The sequence below is a fragment of the Symphalangus syndactylus genome, chromosome 14, assembly GCF_028878055.3.
Source record: "Symphalangus syndactylus isolate Jambi chromosome 14, NHGRI_mSymSyn1-v2.1_pri, whole genome shotgun sequence".
Taxonomy (NCBI): Eukaryota; Metazoa; Chordata; class Mammalia; order Primates; family Hylobatidae; genus Symphalangus; species Symphalangus syndactylus.
In genome coordinates, this window is record NC_072436.2 from 13,103,656 (window position 1) to 13,130,772 (window position 27,117).

A 27,117-nucleotide genomic window follows, 5' to 3' on the forward strand; every position below is an offset into this window, starting at 1 on the left:
ACCCCGGGGCTGGGGCCAGTGAGCACAGGAGGCAGGTGTCTGCTGGAAGCAGCTCTGGGTGCAGAGTGAGCTGGGCTGCACGTGTCGACAGCTGGCCACACACACACACACACAGACACACCACGCCGCGCACCTCCCCGCCCCGCCCCTTCCACCCCACAGCCTGAGGGAAGAGGCTGGGGCAGAGCAGGCACTGTTTCCCCAGGACCCCAGGAAGACCAGAAGCTAGGGCCTGGTGAGAAGCAACCGGTAACCCACACTCCCCTCCCGGATGTCAGGGGGCTGCAGCAGTGTGGGTGGGCCGTGGGCAGAAACAGCCCCGGGGCCTTGGGAGCCTCTGCTGGGAAGGAGAGGTGGCCCTGGTTTGGTTTCTGAGGTTTTCCTGGTGGAAATGGGAATGGAGGAGCCTCAACAGGACTTTATTATAGTGAGGGAGCTCAGGGAAACAGATCAGGCACATTGGGGTGCTTTCCAGAGGACCAAATGGTATGGTGGGCTGACCAGCCATTCAACCTGCTTCCCCGAAACTGAGAGGGCGTGAGGGGCCGGCCCTCCCCTCATCCTAACTCACATCCAGGCCGTGGTCCTTCCAAAGTCTCCGGGACCAAGGCATTGGTCAGAGGGCTCGGCCTCTCCCCCAAGGGCCTCGCCCCACATGCCCAGCTATTAGGACTGGCACCCAGGGCCGGGCGGGCCCGGGCTCCTTACCATGGTTCCAATGCTGTAGGTCGCCGCGGGCCCGATGGTGTGATGGTACGGGTCGGCAGCTGCGTAGACTCTGCCGTAACTAGGGAAGAGCGTGGGAGGGGGAGGAGGAGGAGGAGGGTGGGGGAGGGGGGCAGGTGAGGGGCAGCAACGGCCTCCCAGCTCCTCCCAGACGCTACATGGGCACCCTCTACCGAGGTCCCATCTGCAAGGCACCCTCCCCTCCTGCAAGGCCTACCCCTCCTTCTTGTTAAGAAGGAAGCTTCTAGAACACAACAGGCTACCCTCTCAATATGCCCACAGTGTGCTGACCCTGATAGGGAGTGGGGGTGTGCTCCACTCAGTGCTACGTGGAGGGGGATGGTGTCCTCATGGAGCTCGTCTGCAGGGAAAACAAACTTCCACCCCAAAAAGAATGTGGTAAATGCTGGGGAGGGTTTCAAGAGAAGAGAGAGGGTCAACGGGGAGGGACCAGGAACACTGCCCCCAAGAATGTGACACTGTGTCCCTCGTGACTTTCAGCAGTTTGTCTGTGCAGGGAACTCTCAGCTCCTTAGAGGGCAGAGCTGGGCCACGGCACCCCGCACACCACACTTCAGGGAGATGGAGCCGGGGCTGCCGGGAGGGACGGGGTGCAAGCAGTCCCCAGGCCAGAGAGGTGGAGCTCAGCTACCAACAGGCCAGATGTCCGAGGGGAAAGGCACTAGGCTAGGTTGCCCCAGGAGGAAGCACTCAAGCGTCTGCCTCCCAGACAGACAGCCACTGTGGGCACGGGGCTTGCAGGGGGCGGTGGGGGGACTGGGAATCAGAGATACGGTCTCCACCTGGGGTTTCCACAGCCTCCGCATGGGGCAAGCAGGGAGTGACTGAAGTCAGGGGCTCACTGGCTCAAGGGCCACATTCAGACCTGCTCCCCTGTCCCGACCCTGCTCCCACCAGGCCTGGAAGGGTGGGTTACGCCTCCTGCCTGTCTGAGCCCAGCTCCCAAGGGATCCTTGCCCATCTTCTCCCCACCCTGCTCCAGAACAGTGCCGGCCCCTGGCCTCACCTGTCGCTGTAGGCTGCCGCCGCTGCAGCGGGCTGAGCGTATCTGTAGGCTGCGTAGCCTCCCTGCAGGGTAAGTGGGAAGAGAGACAGCAGAGGGACTTAGTGGGGCTCCCCAGGGAAAGGCTGAGTGGGGAGAGGAGACAGACCCTGTGTGGGTGGGGCCCTGGGAGGGACTGCAGACCTTCCCAGCCTCCCAGCCTTGGCTGGGTAAGGATTAGGTGGTGCCTGGCCTGGGCACCTAGTTCTGGTCTAACACAGGACTAAGGACTGCAGATGGCCAGGTAGCACAGTTCAGGGAGAGGCAGGTCTGCCTGTCCATTCATTCACTCATTCATTCACACACCCATCTGTGCACTCAACACACATTAGCGGGTACCCATGACTCATCTGGCTGGGTGCTAGGCCTTGGCAAAGAAGAGGTGCTCACAGACCTGCCACCAGGCCAGTGAGGCCTGACTTGGATGCCAAGGGGCTGGGAGAACCCACAGTGACTCTGGATAGTGTCCTGGACACCAGGAAGGGTCAAGGGTAAAGGGCACAAGAGGACGTGAGCTCAGATGATGTCCTGGCCTCAGATGAGCAGGTAATTGAATTGTAGGCAGCTGCCCAGGACTGAAGGGTGGCTGGGTACATGGGGTGTGGCCGTCAGTGAGTCTGAGACAAAGGAAGCAGCACACGTGGCCCCATGAAGGGGGAGAGAGGTCACCGGACCCCATCAAGGGGGGTAGGCCCCGGAGCACAGGCACCCAGGGGCCCTGCCTCCTGGCCTCTCTTGAAGCCTGTGCTGTGGGTGCCTTAAGGGCTCACTCACTGACCGCAGCGGAGTCCGACTGCCCCCATTATATGAGGCCTTGCCCACGGGAAGATGCTTTCAGCTCACAGGGCTGCTGGGCAACCCATTAACTGCTCCCTTGATGGGCACCAACAACCAGACTGTGCCGTGCTGGGATTCTCAGGGCCGCCATACTCTGGGCAGACATGGCCCCCTCGCCCTCCTGGCTTCAAGGGTGGGATTGGATGGGATGGGAGGAGTAGGCAGCGAGAGAGGAGACGCCGACTTCTGATTGAGACCCACAGAACGCCTGATCCCACCCTCCCTCCCGGCGGGGCTACACTTACATAAATCTCAGCACCATAAAATCCATCCTGATACACGACCCTGGAAGCAAACGGACAAGAAAGTGGTGGGAACGCTGGAGAGGTGGGGTAGGCCGGCTCCGGTGTCTGCTGAGGAGGGAGGGGGCACGGTGCCAGCCCCGCCCATGGGACTGGCATTTTAACAAGCGTTTGCTCCAGTGCCCTGTTTTGGTATAACAATAGAGTAACACCCTTGCTGATCAGCTCCTTTCTCCCACAAACCCCGGGGCCCATAGCCCACCCGACCCCAGGCAGCTGTACCCCACCACCCCTTTAGTGATAGAGGGCACCAGACCCCAGGGAATGGGAGCAGAGAGGGCTCAGAGAAGCCCCTCGCTGACCTCAAGAGTGGACAACGGCCCCATTAAAGCATCCAGACAAGGTTCTGGGGCTCTGAATGTCCCCCTAAATGCCAGTGACCTCGGCGATGCCCGCCGTGGTGGGGATGGGGGTGACGATAATGGAGGCAGCTGCAGGGCTGAGTTCTGGGGCTCCCACGATCCCCCCCAAGGTCTGGAAAGGCTGCCTAGCCCCTCGCACTGCGCAGGGCCTCCCCATTTCCCTCCTCCCCGCCCTCCCACCCCTTCCTCCACGCCTCCCCCGGCCCAAATACTCACGCTCCGTAAGTCGGGATGGGGGGTGGGGGTGGTGCAGCCCGAAACGTATTATACACGGCCCGGCCCCGGCCCCGAAGATGTGCGCCCCGGTAGGCAACGGCTGTGCCGGTGGTGGGGTAGGGGAACCCCGTCACTGCAGGAAACGGGGCCCGAGACACGTGTGAGAGGCACAGGGGGACCCACCTGGCCCCCCGGCACACCTAGCCCCCCGCGCACCTAGCCCCCCGCGCACCTAGCCCCCAACCCCTCCCTAAGCCCCGCCCCTGGAGCTCTACTCAGTCAACACTGTGGTGGGAGGGCGGGGACGGCCCACCTGGCCCCGCCCCTCATGCCCCGCCCCCAGAGCCCGCGGAGTCGCACAGGCCAAGTGGCTGGTCTCATCCCATCCCCGCCCCGCCCCAGCCTTTACCTGCATAGAATTCAGGCCCGTAGACTGCGCCGACCACTGGATTTAGCTTCCAGCCTAAAACAAAAGTACAGAGACCTAGTCACTGCCTTCCCCCACCGTTTTTCCACCAAAACCTATGCCTGGGAATCCCAGCGACACCGGTGGAGCCCTTGGGAACATTCCCGGGGCGCCTCCCCGGGCCCGGCCCCCCTTCCCACACTGCCCGGACAAGGGCTGGGTTCAAAACACCAGGGTCTACTCCTTCCTGACTCTTCCGCCTGGGGCTCTGCTAGGATTCTTTCCCAATTGTGATCCTCCTTAGCCCGCCCCTGAGCAACCCTCACCCCTGGGCGTCATCCCCCGAAGCCTGGGGTACCCACCTCCCAGAGAACTGGAGAGGGAAAGTGGAACTTATCTACCCGCCTGAGCACAGCTGGGATGAGGGTTTCTGGAGTCAGACTCGGCACAGCCCCACCATCCGAGCTCCAGGTGGCCGGAGGCTGCAGGAAAGGCGCTTGGCCTCTGCCCATAACCTCTCCCCACTGCCTGCCAAAGTCCCCCTCCCGCTCCCTCTTCCCAGTGCCGAGTCCTGCTCTCACTTTCCTCCCGTCCTTATCTTCCCCCAGAGCGGCTGTCCAGGAGGAAAGGGCATTTGGACTGGGGACGGTAATAAGGATGGGCTGGTTTTCCTCAACACTGTGTGTGAGCCACACAGACTGAAACTCACTGGGTCCTCACTGCCCAGGGAGCCGTCACACCCTCCCCATTCTGCAGATGAAGAAACAGAGCCCTGGAGGGGCACAGCAACCTCCTGTCACCAGCTGGGGAGTGGCAGAGCCAGGGATCCCAGCCTGCAGCCCTCAGCCAGACCCATGTTCCTGGCCATTCCATGGGTCCCAGGCTATAATCGGCATCCCAGCCTCTCCCTTCCTGCAGGTGGGCCAGTCTTCCTCTCCCCCCGGGGAACCAGGAGCAGGGCAAAGACCTGCTCCACCTGGAGGCCTCTGTGGGGAAAACCAGCTGCCTTGGAGTGGGCTCCGGCTCCAGGCATTCCGACAAGGTGGGCAGGAGGGCTTCTTGATGAGGCCCAGCCCCTTACCCCTCCTCAGTGTACCCAGGTCTTATCTCTACAGCATGCCCCGTGGGCCTGGCTCCTTTCCCCTTTGCACTGTGGGGAGAGGGACAGCAGGGACGACAGCCCACTGGCCAGCTGGGGAGATAACATCTGGAGAGGGTGGCAGTAGGCCCAGGCCACGTGTGAGCCCCTGACCCAGATTCTAACAACCCCATTGCAGGGCAGGCAGACCGGAGGCAGTGAGGACAGAGGGTCCGGGTCTGTTCCTCCCTCCGGTGAAGTCTTCACCCCACCCTGCATCCCCCGCCCACCATCACACAACCTTGTGTCTGGACGCCATTGCTGGGACTTTGGCATCTTCCAAAAAGATAAATCCCAGGTTAGGAAGGAAGAAACTTTTTTTTTTTGGAGAGGGGACAGTTTCTTGCTCTGTTTCCCAGGCTGGAGTACAGTGGACAATCACGGCTCACTGCAGCTTCGACCTCCTGGGCTCAAGCGATCCTCCTACTTCAACCTCCCGAGTAGCTTGGGCCACAGGTGTCTGCCACCACACCCACAGCTAATTTTAAAAACTGTCTGTAGAGACAGGGTCTCCGTATGTTGCTCAGGCTGGTCTTCAAGTCCTGGGCTCAAGGGATCCTGCCACCTTAACCTCCCAAAGTGCTGGGATTACAGGCGTGAGCCACTGCATCAGGCTGAAAGAAATGTTTTGTTTTCTGGGAAGATCTCCAGTCCAACGAACTGACTCTTCTTACTAGAAGGCCCATGATGGAGCAGAGTCCTGGAGACCCTGACCCCAAGCCCAGACTCCCCCGGGCTCCATCCAGTGGCTCTTCTAGGTCCACTCCGGGCGAGTGAGACTTGGAGGCTGCATGTGTGCTTCGGATGGCCCTGGGCACCTTCACCTGTTAATTCTGGCTTCCTGGATGCCTCCACCGGTTATTCTGGCTTCCTGGGTGCCCTCCCCTGTCAATTCTGCCTCCCTGGGAGCCTCCACCTGTCTCTGCTGCCTTCATTTCACTGTCTGGAACCCCAGATGGCAGAGGCAGCCTGAGACTGCCTGGCTGGCCTCTGTTTCCACTGTAAATAGTTAACACCTGGGCAAATCTGGCGGGTTTGTTTTCTACAATGGAAACCTTCACCCCCAACTGATGAATTCCAGAGTGTTGGGTAGTGTTGAAGCCAAGTCACGAGGCACTCGCCACCACAGCCCATGTGTTGGCTTCGGTGCCAACCTGCAGAGAACCCAGGGCCGTCCCACTGCAGCCCTCTGTGCCCAGGCTGATGAAGACATTGAGATGAAACGGCTCTTGCTGCAAAGGTGGGCAAAGGTTCCCACCTCCCTCCATTCCCTGATGTTTCACTGGCGTGGGTTCCGTGCCCCTCATGAGCCGCACAGCCCGAGGCCATTCAGAGATGGGTCTGTTCTGATTTCCATGCTCCCCTGAATTCTCACTTCTGCCCAGACAGCGGTGGGTGTGGCCCTTGGGTGCAGAGTGGGCAGCTGGTTCCAGAGATTTTGCAGCCCCGCTGGTTGATCACCTGTACCCTGTAAAAATGTCTACCGCTTTTACTTCCTGTGCCAAGTGCCAGGTCACAGAAGAGTCACACCCAGGATGCACTCGGGATGCTTGCAAAGCGGGAACACTCCCAAATTTTTTAAAAAGAATTTGAGATGTGTAACTCCTCAGAAAAGCAGGGTATGAGGCCACGAGAATCAAGTCTAACTTGGGCCAGGCCAGAGGCCCAGGCCCACCCCAGCATCGGACACCAGGAGAAGAGCTTGGGGCAGAGGTGGCGGATCGGGCGGTCCTGTCCAGGCCTCCGTGCTGGTCGTCACCTGACTCCACGTATGGCCGATCACATGGAGGGCCATGAGAGGCTGGGGGTGACACCGTCTGAGAGTCCACGGCAACAGGGAGATCCATCCTGTCTAGGGGCAGTGCTGAGGCTTTTAAGGGGTTGGAGTGGGAAGCTGCTCCCTGGCAGGAATGAGCGGAGGCCCCTAACGTACGCCTGCTCGCTCAAAGCAGGCCCCTTGCCAGATGGAGTTAAGACTCGCAGTGGCCACCAGTGGTCCCTCTGCTTCTCCAGAGCCAGCACTTAGGGTCAGCAGATCCATCTCCAAGGAAGACCGGCCACCTCCATTTGCAGCGTGGTGCACACACACAAGATTCCTGTCTCCCCTTGCAGTGGACAGCAGGGCTCAGCCTGGGGCCTCAGCGCCACCAATGTCAAAAAGCCCCAGGAAGGCAGTTCCTATAATCACATCCTACGAAACCTGAGCACCTCCCCCCGGGCCCTTGCTCATGGCGCTTAAAGGTGTCATTTGTCATCGAACAGCTCTGGGGGATGGTGTCACTATTCCTATTTTGCAGATGAAGAGACTGGAACTCAGAGAGGTCTAGAAGCTCACCCAAGGCCCCCCGTGCCCCCGCTGCCCTCCCTGAGCCTGCTTAAACCGGGAATCGGTGCAGCAGGTCTCAGCACAGAAGCCTTCAAACTCTGGCCCTGGGGGAAAGTCAGTCCTAATCCAGGAAGGCACAGCTGTCCCCCTGGATCAGAAGCCTGCATGTGTGGCCTCTGGGGGCCAGGCATGCTTGGGAAAGTGAGACTCCAGCTATGGCTGATTGTACAGGGCCATGAGGGAGGTGAGTGGCCCCCAGCTCTCCTCCTGCCTCTTCTGCCCCACCCGCTTCTGACCGGGAGCAGAGCAGCAGCCCCAGGGCTGGGACACTGGGGACCGAGGCTGCCTAGGATCCAGGAAGGTCAGCCTGCAGCAGCCTCAGCTCCTCCAGGGCCTCTGTCCCAACCAGTGACCCCAGCAGCCTCGTGGGAGGACCTAGCCCCTTACCGTTGGTGTAGGGGTTCCCCGTCTTCTTGTTGGTCATGACTCGGGCTGTGGCATTATTGACCTGTCCAAAGAGGGAAGGAGAGAGAGGAAGAGGGAGGATTAGCCTCCTGGAAGACCCACCGGCCACTCCTCCCCGCCCTGCCCCCCTACCCCCTGGCACCCCCCGCCCCGGCCTCCTCTCTCCACCATGCTGCCTGCCCTCCGGGAGCCTTGGCCCCCACTGCTCCCAGCACAGGCTAAAGCCCCACCTGGCCCAGGACCCCAGACCCAGGCCTGCTGGCCTGTGTTCTTCATGTGGCTGTTCCCATAAACCCAGCCCCAGGCTCCCAGGCACCCCAGGACAGCTAGAGAAGCTCCCTGGTGGACTCCCCACAAAGTGCTCTCTGACCAGAACCAGCTAAGAGGCTGGACTCCAGGATGCCCCGTCCTCCCTGAGGCTGCCAAGGCCTACCTAGGCATGGGTACCAAGATGGCCACATACCCCTCCTGGATGATGCCCCCCTCCCACGAGGCCAGAGCCCTCAATGCTGCAGAGTACCGAGGTCTCTGATGGGGCCCGTGTGCCCCTGGAGGACGAGGCTGACAGGGAGGGGGGCTGTGGGCACGAAGTCACCTATTTTCCACACATATGCCTGGGTGAGGCTGTCCAGAGGCAGCCTGGGATGGAGAAGACGAGGCATGTGTGGAAGGGAGTCGAGAATAGCAGGGGTGATGGGTCCCAGGAAGGGGTCTGGGCTGTTCTGCCTCCCCTGCGTCCTCCGTGTGAGCCCTGAGGGCATGGGGCTGCAGCCTGGCCAAGCCAGTGGCTTCAGAAGTCTGGAAACCTCCTCTCAGGCCCTTCACTGCCTGCCCGAGGGCTCTGTCTTGGTGGCTGGCCCCAGCCCTCCTCCAGCACCCTTTGGCTGCCCTGCCTGTTGGGGGACCCAGCTCCAGACACCCAGGCCGCAGCAAGGGAACACAGCCCACTGGCACTGTGGACCCCTGGGGAGCAGGGAAGGAGAGGACAGAGCAGGGTGGGTGTCAGGGAGGGACCCAGAGCCCCCTCTCCCTGCTTCTCCTTGGGGCCTGATCTCTTCCTCTGCCCTGGCCATTGCCGCTACTGCCTCTGCTTCTACCCAAACAAGGGGTGGAGTGGGGCCAAGGTGGGGGCAAACTGCAGGGCCCAGACTGGGCCATGTGGGGACAGGTTGGGGACAGCTGCTGCTCCATGGTGAGCAGGGTCTGGGGATTAATGGCTCCTTGGCCGTGTGGGCTGGCCATGGTCCTTGAGGCTGCCCAGCCCCAAATACAGGATTTCTGGGGTTCCTCCAGTGTCTGGCTGGGGACGGGGCCTCTCCTAGGGAAAGGAGGGAAGAGGCAGGGGAGAGGGGACCTCGGGTGAGCCTGAAGGGATGACAGGTGATAGGGCTCAGCCAGCAGCCAGTGACACTGGCCTTAGTATGACCCTTCCTCCCACCCCAGGGGACCCTGGCCAGGCTCTCTGAAGGGTGCGGCAGTGGCGGGGCTGGTTGGTTGGGGGAGCTGGGGGGCAGGTGGGCGATCTCGGGGCATCCCTGCCGTAGTACACTTATCTGAGCACCTCAATTTTCCGTCCCTCTACGATCGTCCCATTCAGCTTCTCCCGGGCTCGGTCAGCATCTGAGCTAGTTTCAAAAGTTACAAACCCAAAACCCTGTGAGCAGAGGAGAGGGAAGGACAGGCACGGAGAGGAGGACACAGGGCGAGAAAGAGGAGGAAGAGGAGGAAGAAGAGGAGTGGGAGGGGGGCAGGGGAGGGGGGAGAGAGAGAGAGAGAAGGGGTTGAGTCAGGTGAGTTGAGGCAGAGACGCAGGCAGCCCAGAGGTCTGTCCTAGGGCCACCGGCAGGGTGCCAGGAGGGGTATGGGCCCCAGGGGGGCAGCTGCTGACCCAGCCTGAGCCCAGCCTGAGCTGATCACCCGGCATCTCCAAAGGGACAGGCCAAAGCCACATAAGAGACGTCATACCTGACCACAGGCCAGGCCTGCCCCCTGAACCCCACCTTGGGGTGGGGGGCCCAGGCTGGGCTTCAGGACCTGCAGGGGCAGCCCACCCCATCTCCACCCTCGGAGCCCAGGGTAGAGGGTCGTGCCTTCCTGGAAGGGGAGTAGGGCTTGTCTCCGCCGGACACCCTCCCCAGCCTGCCCTCTCTGTAGCCCCTCCTTCAAGGCCAGTGGTCCCCTGGGGTGAGCGTTCAGTGGGGTGGGGCCCGGGCCTGGGGCCCAGGGCTCTGGGGTGCAGACAAGAGGTCCTGGTGGCTCAGAAAGAAAAAGCGGCAGCGGCAGCAACAACACAGACAGCTGGGGTGGGGGCGGGGCGGGTGGGGGTGGAAGAGCGGGGAATACAAGCACCCGTGTCGCTCAGGGGTCCTCGGGCGCGAAGCTCTCCAGGAAGGAAACGCACATTTCACACGTTAGCCTGGCGGGACCTACAGCCGGCGCTGTAAGGCGGCAGCTCCGTGCGGCACCCACCTTGGAGCCCCGCTCGTTAAAAATGATCTCCACGTCTAAAATTTTTCCGAATTGCTGCAGAGACAGAGACAGAGAGGGAGTGGGGCAGACAGGAAAGTGCGGGTTAAGACCGCTGGCCCGGCCGCTCGCTCCACTCCTGAGACGCTCATGCCTGTGCTCTGCCCTGGGCCCCCAGCTTGGGAAAGGAGACCTGGGACCCCCTCCCACCCCTGACCATGGAGCAGCTGGGACTTGGCCGCTTGGAGAAGGCGACGGTGGGGATAGGGTGCCCAAGGCATCATCAAGAGGGTCCTTGGTGTGGTGTGGGGGCAGGGACAGCTCTCCCAGCCTCTCCTGGAGGCCCGTGTCTCCCTTCTGCCTCGGGGAGCTTTTCCTGCCAGGACACTAACTCCAGTTGCCAGCTGGGGATGCGGGTAGGCACATCACCAGTGTCCCCTCCTCACCCTGCTAGGACTTGGCCACTTGGAAAGGGTTACAGTGGGGACAGGGTACCCAAGGCACGATCGCCACCCCTAATTCACACTAAAGGGTAAAGGTCTGCTTTGAGACCCTTCTCTAAAGGATGGGGGAGAGGGAGACAGAAGGACATGAGTGCCCATTAGGGACAAAGTGCCACAGAGAAGAGAAAGTGCTGGGGTCAGGAAATGGAGATTGAGGCCACTGGAGATCAGGACCCCTGGTTGGGAAATGGGACCCTCAGGCCTCCCTGAGATGGGGAGGAGGTTGGGCAGGGGGAAAATGGGGTTGAGGGCGTGAGGGGAAGAGGCAAGCAGAGGGAGGGTCTTCTGCCCAGGCCCCTGGGACCCTGCACAGCCTCTCATGGGGCTGTGCTGGCATGGGGTGCTGAGCAACGGTGACCTGAACCCAGGCCCTGCCTGTGCAGGACATTCGGGCCAGCTGGGCCATGACGCTCTAGCTGCCTTCTTCCCTCCCATTGTTGGCCACAGTCCCCGTGGGGCAGCCCTGTTTCTCTCACTGGTACTGAGACCATGAGCCTGTGAATGGCCCCGAACAACAGTTCTGAGGTCCCCAGGGCCTGTCCTGAACCCTGCAGTGCAGGCAACTGATGGGGGTTTCCCAGTCACCTCCACACAGTCCTGGACGCGGGGGGTGCAGCAAGGCCCAGCGGGGCCAGAGAGCAATGAAATCCCAACTCTGCCAGGTGCCAAAAAGAGGGGGACAGTAACCTCCGTTCTGCAGGGACCCAGGGAGCTGACGGGAGACAGTGTCCCCATCCTGCAGGGACCCAGGGAGTTGATGGCGGATGGTGCCCGTCCTGTAGGGACTCAGGGAGCTGACCGGGGGTGGTACCCCCGTCCTGCAGGGACTGAGTGTATGTAAACAGGTCCCCTGCAGGGGGCAGCCAGCCAGAGCTCCAAAATGCCATCCATTGAGGGCAGCCAGCCAGAGCTCCAAAATGGCAGCTGCTATTAAGGGGCAGCCCCAGGCCCAGAGAAATCTGGCAGCTTGCCCAGGACCCAGAGTCGAGAAGGGACAGAGTCCTTGCCATCTGATGATTCTAAGTCATGCCAGCCCCCCAGTGAGTGTAAACTCCAAATCCAATCAGGCCGGGCTCCTGAGACGGGGAGTGGACTTCTAGGGCTCACGTCAGGGGGTAGGTGGAGGGGGACCTCTCCACCCTGGGGCTGCCAAGGGTGCCTCCAGTCTGCCTGGCAAATCCCAGCTGGGTCAGGGTGGCATGAGGGGAGAGGCTGGGATTCAGGAGCCAGAGGCTGTCTACCTGCGCCGTAGAGGTGGGGTGGGCACTGCGGCAGGCAGGCGGAAGAGAAGTTTGGAGGGAGGGAAGAAACACGGCCAGGCTGCGTGGTACTCTGTGGCCAGGGCAGGCCTGGGAGCCCGGGCGGAGCCACCCAGCTGCTGCCGCTCACCCACCACCCGGCAGCCCCAGCCCCCCGCAGGCATCAACACCTGCCTGGCGCATTCAAGTCCAATAACAACAAAGTGACCCAGGACCCAGGGGCAGCCCTGCACGTTCTCACAGTGAACCCCCCACGGGGCTGAAGCCTACAGTGCGAAACCCGGAACAGGCCCTCGGAGTCCAGCACGGGCTTCACTTCCCATCGACTGTGCATCCAGTTCCAAGTTCCCCACATGGGGGCCCGGGGAACACAGGCCCAGAGAGGTTGACTGCCCGGCCCCCAGGCACACAGCAGAGGCCAGGGCTGGGGCTGCTGCTCTATGGGAGGCCGAGCTGCCCCTCCAGGGCAGGCCTGGGAGCCCGGGCTCCCTCTTGCGAGGAGACAGGAGCCAGAATGTGGGAACAGGGCGGTCATAACCAAACTGGCTGCGAGGTCCCAGGGTATTCTAGGAAACCCCTGAGCTCAGGTGGTCTGGGGGCCATGGGTGGATTTCTGGCCGGGAGCAGGAGGGGTGGGGTTTGAGGGGCAGCCACAACAGATCCCCCTACTCCTCAGCTTGAGGCCTTCCTCTTCCCCGCCACCGTCCCAGCAGGTTCAGGTCAGGGCAGGGCTGGGCCCAGGAGGAAAGGAATCCTGGGGCCCCGGAGGCTCCCTGCGCAGTGGGAGGCAGGAAACCCGGGGGAGCAGGTGTGGGCAGGAAGGCAGGGCCTGTGGGCGCCACCCTGGAGCTGGGGCAGGTGTGGAGGGCAGCATGGGTGGGGGCCGCGCACACTCACCCCGAACATTTGCCGTAAGTCAGGGTCCCTGAACCGGAAGGGGATGTTGGAGACGTGTAGCCGCTTGGGCTGCTGCTTCTCTGTAGGGTCGGAGGGGTGGAGCGGCTGGCTGTCCGTCTGTGCCGCCTCGTCTGTCTGCTGCAGGGAGAGGACTGGGCTGTGGAGGCTGCCTCTGTGTGCGGGGTTGCCCATCCCCTCTGCTAAAGGGACGGCAGAGTCTAAAGGCCAGATTCGCCACTACCCTTCTGGGCCTCTCCCATCCCTGGGCTGGGATCCTTGGCAGAATCTGGGCAGACGGTTCCCATGAGATACAGCACAGGGGCACCTCACACAGAGAGGCCCCGCCTCTAGGCCTCTGCCCAAACTGTGCAGGTGAGGCCGCCTCCCTCCTGCCATCCCAGTGCAAGGCCTCCTGGCCTGCTCTGTTCCCCACTCCCGCAGCCCAGGCCTGTCCACAGAGGCTGAACCCCCACGGTCTCTTAGGCCCCACTGACATCTCAAGGCAGTTCTGGGAGCCCAAGGACCCCACTGGCTTTCAAGTCCTGATGATGAAGTGGTGAACTGGAGACAGATGTCGGCCTGGCCCGAGGGTCCGCCTGTCCGAACGTGCTGCCCCTTCATGTCCCCCATCCCTGCCATGCTCCTACTTATTCCAGCCTGCTGCCGTGACTCAGAACCTTTGGGGTTCACCTCCAGAAGCCTCTCCCAAGGGAGGGTGTGGCCAAGTCCAGTCCTCTATAGCCCGCACTTGGACCCAAATACTGGTGGGCAGATGGGCTCCCAAAGACTTGGGTCTCAGGAAACAAAAGCCACCCGGCCCCCAGCGCCCTGTGAGAAGGCAGGGGTGCCGCCCGAGGCAGCGCAGTGCGGCCTGTGTGAGGCTTTTCCTGCGTGGTCTTCTCCAGTGGACTGGCCACGAGCTCATGGCAAGGCTTGCCTTCAGTCTGCCTCGGTCCTGGCTGTATCCACAGAGCAGGAACTCCAGGCATGTGGCGAGTGCTTCATCAGCATCGGCCAGGTGGATGCACGGGTGACTGTCCGAGGTGGCCATTAGCTCATCACGACCTGGGCCCAGGCCCAAGGGCCTCTACAGGCCAGTTCCGTGGATGCAGCCAAACTGCAGGTGCCAGCCTCGCAGGCTGTTTGTTTTCCCGCTCAGCCCACTGGCAAGGCGGGTGGATGGCACAGGAACACCAAGGTGCAGGAGAGTCCCTCGGTGGCGACAGGCACAGGTGGTGGGTGCATGCTCCAGCTCCCACGGGGTGCCTTGGAGGGGCTCTCACTGTCCACACTTCCTCCAGCAATTTGAGCTCAGCGGCCCATGGGAACAGCAGGCTGACAATGTACCTTTAGTGGCTTCCTTCGCCTTCCCGCCTCAATTCCATGCTGCCCCGTAGGGGTTTTGTGAGATCATCTCCCAAATACACCCTTTGCATTTGAATCCTTGGCTCTGAGCCTCCTGACACTCCCAGTGGACAGCTGGAGACCACACACGGAGAACCCCTCCTCAGAGGCCAACTGGCTTCTGGGACAGGACGCCAGCTGAAGGTAGGAGAGTCTTGGCTCCAGCCATCTAGATCCTTTCTGGAGTGGCAGTAGAGGAGCCTGGGGTCCCTTAGAGGCCGACACTGCAGTCGGTACAAATGGAAGGCTGGTAACATGGTCTCCCATGTGGCCTGTGGAGCAGAGGCAGCCAGCCTGGGAGCAAGAGGAGAAAAGCCAAGAAGAGAGGCCCCAGAGAGCCATTCCCACCCATCTCCAGCCAGGCGAAGCACCTGGCTGCTGAAGCCACTTTCCGGAGGGCATCTGTCGCGGGCAACCAAAGGAATGCTGAGTTAGGACGGTGAGTGGGGAGCCCGGGGTCACAGTGCCGGAGGCCTCGGCCCACAGCAGAGGAAATGGAGCCAGAGAGGCAGAGCTGTGCCAAGGTCACACTGCAGCTAAGTGACCAGAGCTTGGTCCTTTGACTCCTGAGTGGCTGTCCGGCTGTCACTCCCTCTGCACGGCCACCCTGGTTGTCCTTTCTGGAAGGACAGGCTGCTCCCCTGCATTTCTGCATGTGGCCAGAAAGCCTCCGACCAGGCTCCAGGGCAGCAGGTGCCCCTAGGTGACCAGAGGGGAAGTCATCACTTCTTGGGCTGTGCAGGGTGGTGGAGGACACAGCCTCTCCCGTACCGCAGCTTCTTCCCTGGCGACAGCCCCTAGCACTGGCAGTGAGGCAGGCTGGGAGTGGGGTCTCGAGGGCTGTAGGGCTGTGGAGCACATTTGTCCATGTTCCTGATGCAGCTCTGTCCCGAGTTGAAAAGTGAGGATGCGGCACACACCCCACAGCGTGGGAACCGCCGTCCTGGTGCTCACCTGGGCATGCACTGCAGGACCTGTCTCAGCAGACGCGCCATTTGGTGTGCTGTCCCAATTCCGGCGAGCGTGTGTTCTGAGCTCTACGTGTTCCCAAGGCATGAGGCTACGGGTGGATCCTGCATCTCCCTCAGGACCCCAAGAGGTGGAAAGTGGCCACAGCTCTCGGAGGGCATGAGCCCTCAGGCTTGGGCAAGCTGGGCGGCTGCTCCTTGGGGTTCCCTGACATGTGCCACCCCCATCAGTGGGGGCTGAGCTTTGGCATGGAGGCATCCGTGTTGGGCACAGCTGGCAGGGCCAGGAGGGTGGACGACAGGCCTCCGGAGACTCCTGGTCTGGCTGGCATCAGGTCCCCAGTGACGGGCAACACAGGGCAGCTGACTCTGGCTCCACGGGGGTACGCGGGGGGCTCCTGCATCCAAGCCTGGGGAACTGGAGATGCCCAGCAGCCTAGTTTCCCAGTTCTGCTGCCATCCTCCTGGGTCCCAAGTTTTCTTGCAGAAAGCAAGCCTGTGCTAGACCTCTGGAGGGGACGACCTTACCGCTGAACCAAGGTGAGACAGTCCAAACATCTGCCGCTCTTTATGGAGGTCTGAGCCCCACCCTCCCATTGGACAGGCGTGGGTCCTTCCTCCTCGGTGGACAGGGATGCGCCCGTGCCCTCTGCTGCTCTTGGGTTCAGGTGACTGAGTCATCCCAGATTCAGGACTCCAGCCTGGATAGGGGCACGCAGCTCTGGCCTCTGAGCAGCAGAGGGCGGTGGTCAGCACGCCAGGGTGGCCACGATGGCGGGAACTGACCCCACGCCCACCCACAGGAGCTGGGGCATCCACCCCAAAGTCCTAAAGGGGAGCAGCCGAGGATGAGGCGGGAGGAATGGGGTGATGGGGTGTGAGTGGGAGGAGCCATGAGTGGGGCCAGGACACAGGTGAGGAAGCAGCCATTCTATCCCTGCTCAGCCTGGGCAGAGGCTAAGTGGGTTCAATGGCTGTGAAACTGTCAAGTGTGCAGGGAAGCCCCGAGCATGACTGCACACGGGCTGCCCCGGGATGGGGGATGGGGGATGGGGGCCCTCCCACTGCTGATTGTAGCGGTCCAGCAGCCTCCACCGCCTTTCCAGCTTTCTCAGGGGCTTTCTTTCCCCCCGCTCAAAAAAACAAACAAAAAGCCATCTTTGCTTCTTGTTCTCAAATGCAGGGAAAGAGGAAACAGGACTGCCCTTCTCTCCCAACTAGGTTGGGGGTCCTGCTTCTGCATCCTTCCCCAGCTCTGTCTTGGCCCAGCCATTATGGACACCTCCCCAGCCCATTCAAGTTCAGGGTGGGGGTCTAGATGCCACACAGCATCTCCCACTCTCCACATCCTCTGAGGAGCCTGCACCCACTTTCGCCTGGGCTCCCCAAGCTTGGTACAGAGACAGGCAAAGGGAATGAGCCCTGGGCAAGGTCTGGCAGATCTAGGCAGACCCTGGACAGCAGGTGGGACCCAGCGGCTGTTGTTGGCACGGAACCAAGCTGTGCTGCTGCGGCACAAGATGAACCGATTTTTGGAAATCCCTTCCTCGACAGCGCCGTCTCCCTTCATTCCTCCAAAGACCTCCTGGGCACTCAGGCAAGGACGCGCCTTGGTGAGCCCCTGGTGGGCAACCAGTCAGCCTTGGAGGAGGGGTTCTCTGTGTGTGGTCTCAACCTATCCACTGGGAGTGTCTGCTTCAGAGCCTGGTGGCACTGGTGGCCCCTCCTTGGGTGGAGCTGTTGGCTCCCACGTGGCATTTGAAGAACACAGGATTCCAAGCCCCCCTGCTCTTGCCTCTGCACTGTGGCACGGGCAGCCGACTGACGCCTCATCCATTCCCACCTCCCAGCCTGAGTAGGGGCATCTCAGCTGAGCCTCACTGTGGCGTTGCTCTGGGGACCAGCGCCTCCTCTCTTCTGCCTTTCTCAGGCCAGCGGCCAGCCACGGCCTACCCCTCACCCCTTCCATAAGCCGTGAGAGCCAAGAACACAGTGACCGAGGGCTGCAGCTCCTGGCTGAGGAGAGAGGGCCTCGGCCAGACTGTGAAGCCTGTAGTTACAGATGAGGTGGTCCAAATGGAAGATCAGGGCAAGCGCAGGAGTTTCCGAGAGGAGGCTCAGGCCTGACGGACGGGAGAAAGGACGGAGGTTCATCCTGGGGCTGCAGGTCACTGGGCAGAGAGGCCTCCAGGGACCTGGGCACAGGCATCTATGCTTGCAGTGAAGCCAGGGGTGTAGAGCCCAGATTCCCAGCGGGCAGTGGGGCAGGTGCTGGCCCCTCAGGCATCAGGCCCTTACGGCCCACGTGGGGTCCCCTGTGGCAGGTGGAGGAGCCCACGTGGGCTCTGGAAAACACCAGTCTCATCCCGTCTCCCTCTTCCTGGCTGGCCCTCCACAGTGACCCTCTGTGCTTTGGCATTTTTTATCTGCGTGCTAATCTCTCTCTCTTTTTCTCAGAGTTTTGCTGTCGCCCAGGCTGGAGTGCAGCGGCGTGACCTCGGCTCACTGCAACCTCCACCTCCTGGGTTCAAGTGATTCTCCTGCCTCAGCCTCCCGAGCAGCTGGGATTACAGGCGCAAGCCACCATGCCCGACTAATTTTTGTATTTTTGTAGAGACAGGGTTCCACCATTTTGGCCAAACTGGTCTGGAACTCCTGACCTCGTGATCCACCTGCCTCGGCCTCCCAAAGTGCTGGGGTGACAGGCGTGAGCCAACGTGCCCGGCCCGTTAGCAAGCTGAGGGTCCCTTGAGCACAAGGACAGTGTGTGACTCCCAAGGGCCCACAGTGCTGGCACCTGCACGACCCTGAGTGAATAAATGCTCCAGAGGGTGACCCCCGCTGGGGAACACAGACCCTGGGGGTGGCTCAAGGTAGTGAGATGGGGTCCCCCGGTCCTTCCGCAGCCCTTCATCGCACTCTGTATCCTGTGCTGCTTTTGTCCAGGGAAGGCAGGTGACGTCGTGGTGAGGTGAGAGAAACGGAGCCTGTGTGCAGGTGCGCGTGCCCCTCGTGGGTTCTTGTCACATGTCCCTTCTCATCACGGATGAGCAGACACACCCCTGCCCCACCAGGAAGGAGCCTCTGTATTTCTGGACGGTGAAAAGAGGTGTCCTGCTCAGAGGGGAGGAGGCTTCCTGGGGAATGATGTAGCTGGATAGTCACTGGGGGTGGTCGGGACCCACCCGAGGGCATCGAGACCACAAAAATCAGCGCATGCTCTGCCTTCTGTGGGGTGGGAGTCTCAGTGTCGGTGAGGGACCGGTGGCCCCCAGGAACCCCATGTTTCTCTCTGCAGGGTCAGCTGTGCTTCTGTGACTAGGGCTTAGGGGGTGACCTGGGTGGTGGAGGTGTCGGGAAAGGCGCTGAGTTCGATGAACACGGACTTCCCACCAATTCCTGGCTGGAAACCCTCCTGACGGGAGGAGGGGCAGGAAGAGGCCTCGTGGTTCCAGAAATTCCAGGAAAGCCTTTCTGAGTTGGGGCCCAGCCTGTCTTTGAGGGTCCTGGGGTGGAGGAGACGGGGAGGTAGAGGCAGGGGGATGGGCTTCAGGGGGAGGTAGAGGCAAGGGGATGGGCTGCAGGGGGATGGGCTGCAGGGGGAGGTAGAGACAGGGGGATGGGCTGCAGGGGGAGGTAGAGGCAGGGGGATGGGCTGCAGGGGGAGGCAGAGGCAGGGGGATGGGCTGCAGGGGGAGGTAGAGGCAGGGGGATGGGCTGCAGGGGGAGGCAGAGGCAGGGGGATGGGCTGCAGGGGGAGGTAGAGGCAGGGGGATGGGCTGCAGGGGGAGGTAGAGGCAGGGGGATGGGCTGCAGGGGGAGGTAGAGGCAGGGGGATGGGCTGCAGGGGGAGGTAGAGGCAGGGGGATGGGCTGCAGGGGGAGGCAGAGGCAGGGGGATGGGCTGCAGGGGGAGGCAGAGGCAGGGGGATGGGCTGCAGGGGGAGGTAGAGGCAGGGGGATGGGCTGCAGGGGGAGGTAGAGGCAGGGGGATGGGCTACAGGGGCCACTGCTCTCTCCCATCGGTGCCATCAGCTCCAGGTCCTAGAATGGAACAGGCTGCCTGTGTGGGCCCCTGGGCCTGGACAGGACTCTGCCGTCTAGGGGCTGGCTCTGCCACAGCTACCAGTGGGGCGGGTGATGTGGGGGCTGGACAGGCGCTCCGAGCTCCCCCTTTCCACGGGCCCTGGCCCCACCACCTGCCAGGGCAGCCCATGCTCACCAGCAGAAGGAAGTCCCCTTGGGGGAGAGGGTGGGAAGCCCCAGTGGCCTCTGGGTGGAGTCTGGGTCCAGGAAGCGTCCAGGGGGTTGTGTGCCCTGACCTGTGCCAACCTGGGCATCAGACTCTCAGGGGGAGGGGTCCCTGGGTAGGACTTCAGGGATGGTGGGGAAGGAAGAGACCAGGGTACTTGGTGGCTGCACACGGGCCCTCGAGTGCCCCGGGAGCTCTGGGAGACACTCTGACCTAGGCAGGTCTGGACCAAAGCTCTGAACTCACCCCACTTCCTATCCCGAAGATCTAGACCACAATACCAGGCTGCTTGGGGCAGGGCCATGGGGAGGCTCGAGTGAGCTGAAAGGGCCCTGCTGATGACCCAGGGACGGCCTGGGGACACCTGAGCCAGCAGGGAGGTGTTCGGCCTTCAGCTGTGAATGCCGGGCAGCCTCTGGGAGGAAGGAGCTTCTGGAATCTAGAACACCCTCTCCAGCTGCCTTCCAAGGTGGGAAGCCTCCGTGTGAACAAATACTCCAAGGTCAGGGAGTGCATGGCCTCCGAGGCGGCCCAGGTCTTTGTTCTTCGTGGGGCACGATGCTGATGCCATAACTTCCGCCTGCAGCCCCGCCCTGGGTGCAGGTCATGGAGAATGACTCTCTCCTCTGGGTCCCTGGATGAAAGATCTGCAGACCACAACCCTGAACCCTTTGCCAGACCTGAGAGACCCCAGCCTGAAGAAAGGAAGGTCAAGGCCGTCTGTCCATCCCCTGGGCTCTGGGTGCTTCCCACCTGGACACGCTTCCTGGGAGGCTCTGGAGGCTGATGACTGAGTGGTGAGACTCCCATCCTCCTAGTCAGAGAGTATTTCATTGGATGCAGCATTTGCCTTTTCAGCAGCTGCTGCTCACTCGTGGATTCTCTCCATGGTCCGTGGACTCTCACGGGCAAGCCAGACCCAAGCCAGCCTCTGTTTCTGACTTTCCTGTCCTTGCGTGGCAGGAATCAGGGGACAGGGCTGGGTCATTTCTTCTTTGTAGCCTCAGTGCCAATTCAGTGCCTGGAACACAGCAGGTGCTCAGCAAATGTCTGCCGAGTGAAGGAAGACTTTATGTGTGTCCTGGTAGGCTGTGTCTGGTGGTCCCAGATGTCCAGGAGGCTTGTGGCCTCGGTTCTGCTGTTCAGTTAGAGCGCTAGGTCCGTCCCCAAGCTGTGTTATCTGTGCGTCTGACCCTCCTGCTTCTGGTTTTCTTCTGGGATGAACCTCTAAGGCTCACCATGAGAGACCCCCTTGTCTGTCCATAGGCTGCCAGAGGTTTGAGCAGATGAGCTGTGTCTACTGGAGTCAGTCACAAAGAGACCCAGCCTGCTCTAGTGCGACTTGTTTATGGTGAACCCGGCTTGGCTCCTGGGATCATCTCGTTCTTTTCTTAGCACACACAGGGCGTGGGTTTGATGAATCGAACCAGAGCAGATGGGGATGCATGGCTTGGCCCCCGCTTCTACCACCCCAGGGCCTGGCCTTTTCCATGTATGTCCTGTGGCTGTAGGAACCCTGGGTATCACGATGCTGGGGGCGCTGGAAAGGCTGATGGCCTCGGGGCAGATTCAGGCTGGGCGGGGCTCCAAGCAGGGAGGAAGGGCACTGCCTGGGTGCCAGATGAGGGTCAGGTCCAGCCCAGGAGGCGGCTGGGTGGGCTCTCTTGGCAGAGTGCCTGGGTGACGCTGGAGGAGGCCCCTGCCCACGCATGCACCGAGGGAAGACTCCTATCTGCATCCACACAGCATGTTGGGAGCCAGGCTGGACTGCGGGAGGGCTGAGGCAGTGGGGAGGGCACCCTCTTGGGAGCTGCCAGTACGGTGCCACTCCCGGGCAGTGCAGAGAGCTCTAGCCTCCTGCCCAGCCCCGCCAGCTAGCACATCCAGTGGCTGGGACAGAGCCAGCGGGGACAGCTGGATGAACCTGGAGCCCCAGAGCAGGGGCAGGGGAGGCACATGGAGATCTCAGTGGAGGGGACCAGATAAAAGGAATAGGCCAGCCAGGGCTCTGCGGGGTGGGTGGAGGCAGGGCCTGGTCTTTGTACCCAGAGCCCACCCCAGGCCGGCCACTTGGCCACTCCCTACCGGCTCTCTTTGCTCTCAGGAAATCTGAGAAGTGAGGGCTCAGCACTTTTGCCTGGGAGCTGCATTACAACCACATAATTGAAGCTATCTGATTGGAGGCCAGCCAAGCAGGTAGATTACAAGTGATTAGAAATGATAGGAGGGCCCTGCTACCCGAGACAGCTCGGAGGGCCCTGGGCCACCTCCGCGGCTCTGCCCTCCGCCCGTCTCCTTCACTTTCCACTAACAGGTCTCTGGCAGCGAGGACACCTCCCAGCTGGGGTGAGTGTTTGCTCGAAGCAGGGAAGCCAGGCCCAGGTGGCTAGAGGGCGGCTGCCACCCCACCCCTCGGTGCCCGGCCGTCCCTGCAGATGCCTGCTCATCACAAAGCTCCTCGGTGCCGGGGGTGGAGCAGGGGCTGGAAGTGCCTTCGCTGGGGGTAACCTCTGGCCCAGGAGCCCTGTAAAGGGCCTGCCTTCCACACACAGAGGCCCTGCCCAGGCCCCCCGCCCACCTGATGCCCTCTTGGGCCACCCTTCTTCTGGGTGGGCGCTCCTCCTTGAAGCTGCAGGGCTGGGCCTGGGGTCATGGGGGCCCTTACCGGCACTGTCTGGGTCCCGGCGATGGGCTGTGTGCTGGCCTCGGAGCCTGGCTGCTCGGGGTGGGTCTGTGCTGGTGTGTACAGGGTCATGCCATGCTCTGGGGGGACCGGGGTCTGGCCGGAGTAGTCCTGCGTGGGGTGCGGTGGGGGTGGGGCGTACTCGGCAGGGATGCCGTTCTGTGGCGGAGGGGGGTACTGGGCGGGGGGGTAGGGCTGGGCCATCGCTTCAGGCGGAGCCGTGGCGTCCTGATCACTCTGTGGAAGGAGAGAGAGCAAGGCCTAGTTAGAATCCTGTCCCCTTCTCGGAGCCCCTGAGGACGGGGCCTCACGGCTGAGCAGAGCTTCTCCAGCAGTATTTTCAGCAGCCTTTCCCCGGCCCCTCCAAGGGGGGCTCTCCGGCATGGGCACCAGCTCAGAGCAGGAGGGGGTGCTGTGCTGGGAATGCTGGGGAGCCTGGCTCTGGAGTCAGACACCCCTGGGTTTCAGCTCATTTACTCACACTTGTCAGACCTGGGTACAAGAACAACTGAAGGGTTTTTTTAAACTACCTTATTTTTAAAAAATTAACCATTTTAAGGTAACTGTAGGCTCATGCAGCTGTAAGAAATTACAGAGTGATCCGTACACCTTGTGCCCAGGGTCCTCACGGTAACATCCATAAAACCTCCACCAGCAGGATACTGACATGGCTTCACACGACACACAGAATGTTCTAGCAGTGCGAGGACTACTGCTCTTCCCCTTTTAGAGCCAACCCACCTGCTTCCCACCTCCTTAAGAATTTTAAGCCTCAGTAGGCCAATCATCTGAGGTCAGGAGTTCAAGACCAGCCTGGCCAACATGGTGAAACCCCGTCTCTAGTAAAAATACAAAAATTAGCGGGACGTGGTGACGCGTGCCTATAATCCCAGCTACTCGGGAGGCTGAGGCAGGAGAATCACTTGAACCTGGGAGGCAGGGGTTGCAGTGAGCCAAAATTGCGCTACTACACTCCAGCCTGGGCGACAGGAGCGAACTTCATTTTCAAATAATTTTAAGCCTCGGTTTTGTCATTGGAAAGCAGGAGTGAGAGGGCGCTGCCCAGCCCGCACCTGGATCCCTTGTGCAGAAGCTGAACTCAGGGCCTCCTGCCTCCCCTGCCAGTGATGGCCGTGACAGTGAGGTGTGTCAGGGGGACAGCGAGGGTTCTGGCCTCTGTCTCAAGGATCTCTGAGGAGATCTCAAAGATCTGTCTGTGCCCCTTCGAAGGCCTGCTGCCCCAAGTGGGGAAAACTGCTCCCACAGCCACTCTCAGAGGCTCTTAGAAGCCCAGGCCCTTGGGCAGGGCCCCAGGAGCAATATAGGGCAGTAGGTGTCAAAGTGGAGGGCCTGGGCCCACAGCATCAGCAGCACCTGGGAGCTTTTTGGTGGGTAATGCAGGTTCCAGGGCGCGTTCCAGGGCGCACCCCAGGCCTCTAAAGCAATCTGTGTGCACTGAGAACCACTGACCTAGGGCCTGAGAAGCAGCCCTGGTGGGAAACCCTTATGACCCCAAGAGGAGGGCTGGAGTCTTTCACAGTGCCAGAGAGCAAGGTGCAGGTGGAGGCGGCAGAGGGAAAGGGGCTCCAGCCTCCTCCACTCGCTGTCCTCCACTGCAGACACAGCCTGGGGCCCAGGACCCCCTGAGCAGGCGAGGCACTCGCCCCCCAGGAGTCTGCGGTGAGGAGGCCCCGCTGCCTGGAAGGACAGATGCCGCCTCTGCCTGGAGCAGCCCACCCGTGTGTTAGGATCCCTGCTCAGATGTGGATGGGTCTGACACTCACAGCCGCCCCGGCAGGGACAGGCAGGAGTCTGCGTCCTTGCTGAAGGTGGGGTTTGCTGTGGGGAGGAGGAATGCCTGGCAGGGAAGCGGCTGCTCACCTCCCTCACCTGCGCCTCCACCCCATGCTCCCATCGCCCGGGGCCACGCACACTTTGTTCACACCACACACGTTAGTGAGCACCTACTAGGTGCAGGCAGAGGCTGGGGGCTGCCCTTGCAGGGCGGTCTTTCTCCCGCTTCCCTCCACACCACACATCCCCCTCTGCCAGGCTCCTGTGTTCTCAGCCTCTGGGCAGTGCCTCCCCTGGCTAAGGAGGAGCCCCTCATGTGCCCATGTTCCCCGCACGGGCGGACCTGGCATGTCCACCTCTGTCCTGCCTCCCCCACCCCTGGCCTGTCCTCTGCATCCTTCATTCAGCTCCTACAAATCCACCCAACAACTGTTGATTGGGTACCTGGGGTGTGCCAGGCCGATGCCAGGGCAGGGGCTGTGTTGGCAGCAACCCCGACAGCCCCTGCTCCCTGCTGGTGGGGCTTGCGGTCCAGCGGGAAAGGAAAGCTTCAGAAAACAATGGTCCAGATGTCAAACCATTGTTACAGCACTGGGGGCTGCAAGGGGCCTAGATGCACCAGGGAGGTGGCCCCAAGGGACGGTCCAAGGCTGGGTGTTCGGCTTCAGGCCCGGCCAACCCCTTCTGTTTATAGGCCCCACACCCTCTGCCTGGGGGCCCAGCAACCTAGGGTGGGTGCGCCCAGCTGGAGGGGTGGAGCCCGGGCAACCCAGCCGTGCCCTGCTCCCTGAAGCCCCCAGTGCCAGCTGTCCCCAGGCTCTGCAGCGGGGGCCATCTCGGTGCTCGCCGCCCTGCGACAGACTCGCTGAGCAGGAACCTAAGGAGCAGAAATGCTGTCCTCCTCCCATCCCCACCCCTCCGCAAAGCCAGCTGGCTCCTTCCCTCTCTCTGCAGACTCTGAAACTGGGGCGACATTCAAGCTCCTGAGCCACGGGAGGGAAGCACACACGTGTGCACACGTATGCACTCGCGGGAGGTTCCTGGCTCATTGCCCCAAAGTAGCTGGTGAGGCCCCATCATCCGTTGTTAGCAAACGTGTTGGTGACCAAGTCCAGCGGGAAGGGGTGGATCCACGAGGAAGGAGAAGGCAGAAGGAGAGTCAGGGCACCCAGGAGGGGTGGAGAGCATCTAGCCTCTGGGATGGCCAGAGGCAAAATGAGGAAAACAGGAGCAAGGGAGTGAAGAGAAAGTGTGGAAGGCATAGTGTGAGGGCCCTGCAGATGCAGGGGAGATGAATTTGCTGATAAATATTTGATTAGAGCCTTCACCGACTTGCACTGTCTTCCCAGCAACCCCCTCCTCCACCTCCTCCAAGGCCTGAGAGAGTGGGCTCCTGGTTGGGCGCAGTGGCTCATGCCTGTAATCCCAGCACTTTGGGAGGCTGAGGTGGGAGAACTGCTTGAGCCCAGGAGTTCGAGACCATCCTGGGCAACACAGTGAAACCCTCTTTACAAAAATAAAAAAAAAATTAGCCAGGCATGGTGGCGCATGCCTGTAGTCCCAGTTATGTGGGAGGCTGAGGCAGGAGAATCGCTTGAGCCTGGAGGTTGAGGCTGCAGTGAACCAAGATCACACCACTGTGGTCCAGCTAGGGTGACAGAGGAAGACCCTGTCTCAAAAATAAAATAAAATAAAAAATAAAATAAAATAAAATAAAATAAAATAAAAAAGAAAGCGCAGCTCCTGTCCCATCTGCTTCCTTCTCACCCTACCTCTAACCCTCTGCAGGGCTGAATGACAGCTGCCAATCACTCTCACTTGAGGTTCAGCAGGGCTGAAGCCCAGAGCCCTGAGCTAACAAGTGACAGGGGAACCTGCCAACATAAAGGTGGGGGCTCCGGCACTAGGTGCCAGATCTGAGGGCGTCTGTGGTGGGCAAGAGGTCCCTAGGAGGTGGGGACATTTTAGGGACATTTGTGACACTAGAATAAAACAGCATATTTGAGCCCACCGTACTCCCTGCTTTTATAGACGCTCACTCATTGAGTGGACACTTCCCCCTTTCCCAGCTAATAAAACCGAGGTGCAGAGACAAAGTGATTTGCCAAGCTAGTATGGGAGGACTCCGGAGAGCAGCACCGGCTGCCGGGATCCCAAACCCACCATATGCACCTCCACATGGAATTGCAGCCCTGCCCAGGGGGTTTTGCAAGGGAGAGGAGGTTTCACAGCCAAGCATTGGGGTCTAGACCCTGCAATGCACGGGGATGGGCTCCAATGTCCCCTCTTAGCCACCAGGTGGTCCTGGTGACTGCCTGTCCTCTCTGCACAGGTTTCTCCATCTGCAAATGGTCACCATGGAGCCCGGGCGGAGGAAATGCAGAATGAAAGTCGGCCAGCGTGACTCAGGGGGTCTTAAGGTGACCAGCAACATCCCTGCCCTGTGTGTCCTCCACACCTGTGCTGGCTGTGGTCCTGCAAGTGGCTCTCAGAGCTGGCTACACATCCCAGTCACCTAGAGAAGTGTCCACACCTGGGCTGCACTCCTGAACGACAGAGGCCACTTACAACCAATGTTTCCCAGGAGACTGACATGCAGCCCTGGTGGAGCGCCCCAGACCAGAAAAGCAAAGTGTATCAGGCCCATCCTCAGAGGGCGCGTGAGTGCCCGGCACACAGAAGGCTGTGCTGCCAGTATCTGTTCCATTGCTTCTCCTCTTCCCAGGTCTGCTAGGGTCAGAGTCAATGAGGGCCTGGGGTTGGGTGTGAGTGGAGGAGTTCCTGCTGGGCTATGGGGCTTATCTCAGATGACCTCGTGTTGGACCAGCTTGTGGAAGGATCTGGTTCCCCAGGGGACTGTACATTCTCAGAGAATGAGGACCACTTCACTCACCCTTTGTCCCCATAACCCTGCACTCAGCACAGCACCCTGTTCTACTCAGAAGAGTCTCAGTGTACGTGAACGGGTATATGTATGTATGTATGTATGTATGGGAGGGGTACATGGACAGGCAGGTGGGTGGATGGAAGGATAAATGGATGGTTGGATAG

General features: G+C 61.1%; 1 protein-coding gene across 2 annotated transcripts in view; it reads right to left on the reverse strand.

The window, feature by feature from the left end:
- RBFOX3 (RNA binding fox-1 homolog 3) overlaps positions 1-27,117 on the reverse strand; it is a 94,898-nt gene that overhangs the window by 4,334 nt on the left and 63,447 nt on the right. The window contains exons 2-11 of one of the 2 annotated variants that reach the window (XM_063617357.1): positions 22,255-22,509; positions 12,967-13,104; positions 10,311-10,364; positions 9,403-9,495; positions 7,824-7,884; positions 3,916-3,969; positions 3,507-3,639; positions 2,872-2,911; positions 1,754-1,815; positions 709-787 (exon numbers count right to left, since the gene is read on the reverse strand). In XM_063617357.1, coding sequence (XP_063473427.1) covers positions 709-787; positions 1,754-1,815; positions 2,872-2,911; positions 3,507-3,639; positions 3,916-3,969; positions 7,824-7,884; positions 9,403-9,495; positions 10,311-10,364; positions 12,967-13,104; positions 22,255-22,509 — 969 coding nt within the window. Of the gene's footprint in view, positions 1-708; positions 788-1,753; positions 1,816-2,871; positions 3,053-3,506; positions 3,640-3,915; positions 3,970-7,823; positions 7,885-9,402; positions 9,496-10,310; positions 10,365-12,966; positions 13,105-22,254; positions 22,510-27,117 lie in introns of both variants that reach the window. The other variant, XM_055241911.2, reaches the window with a different exon arrangement.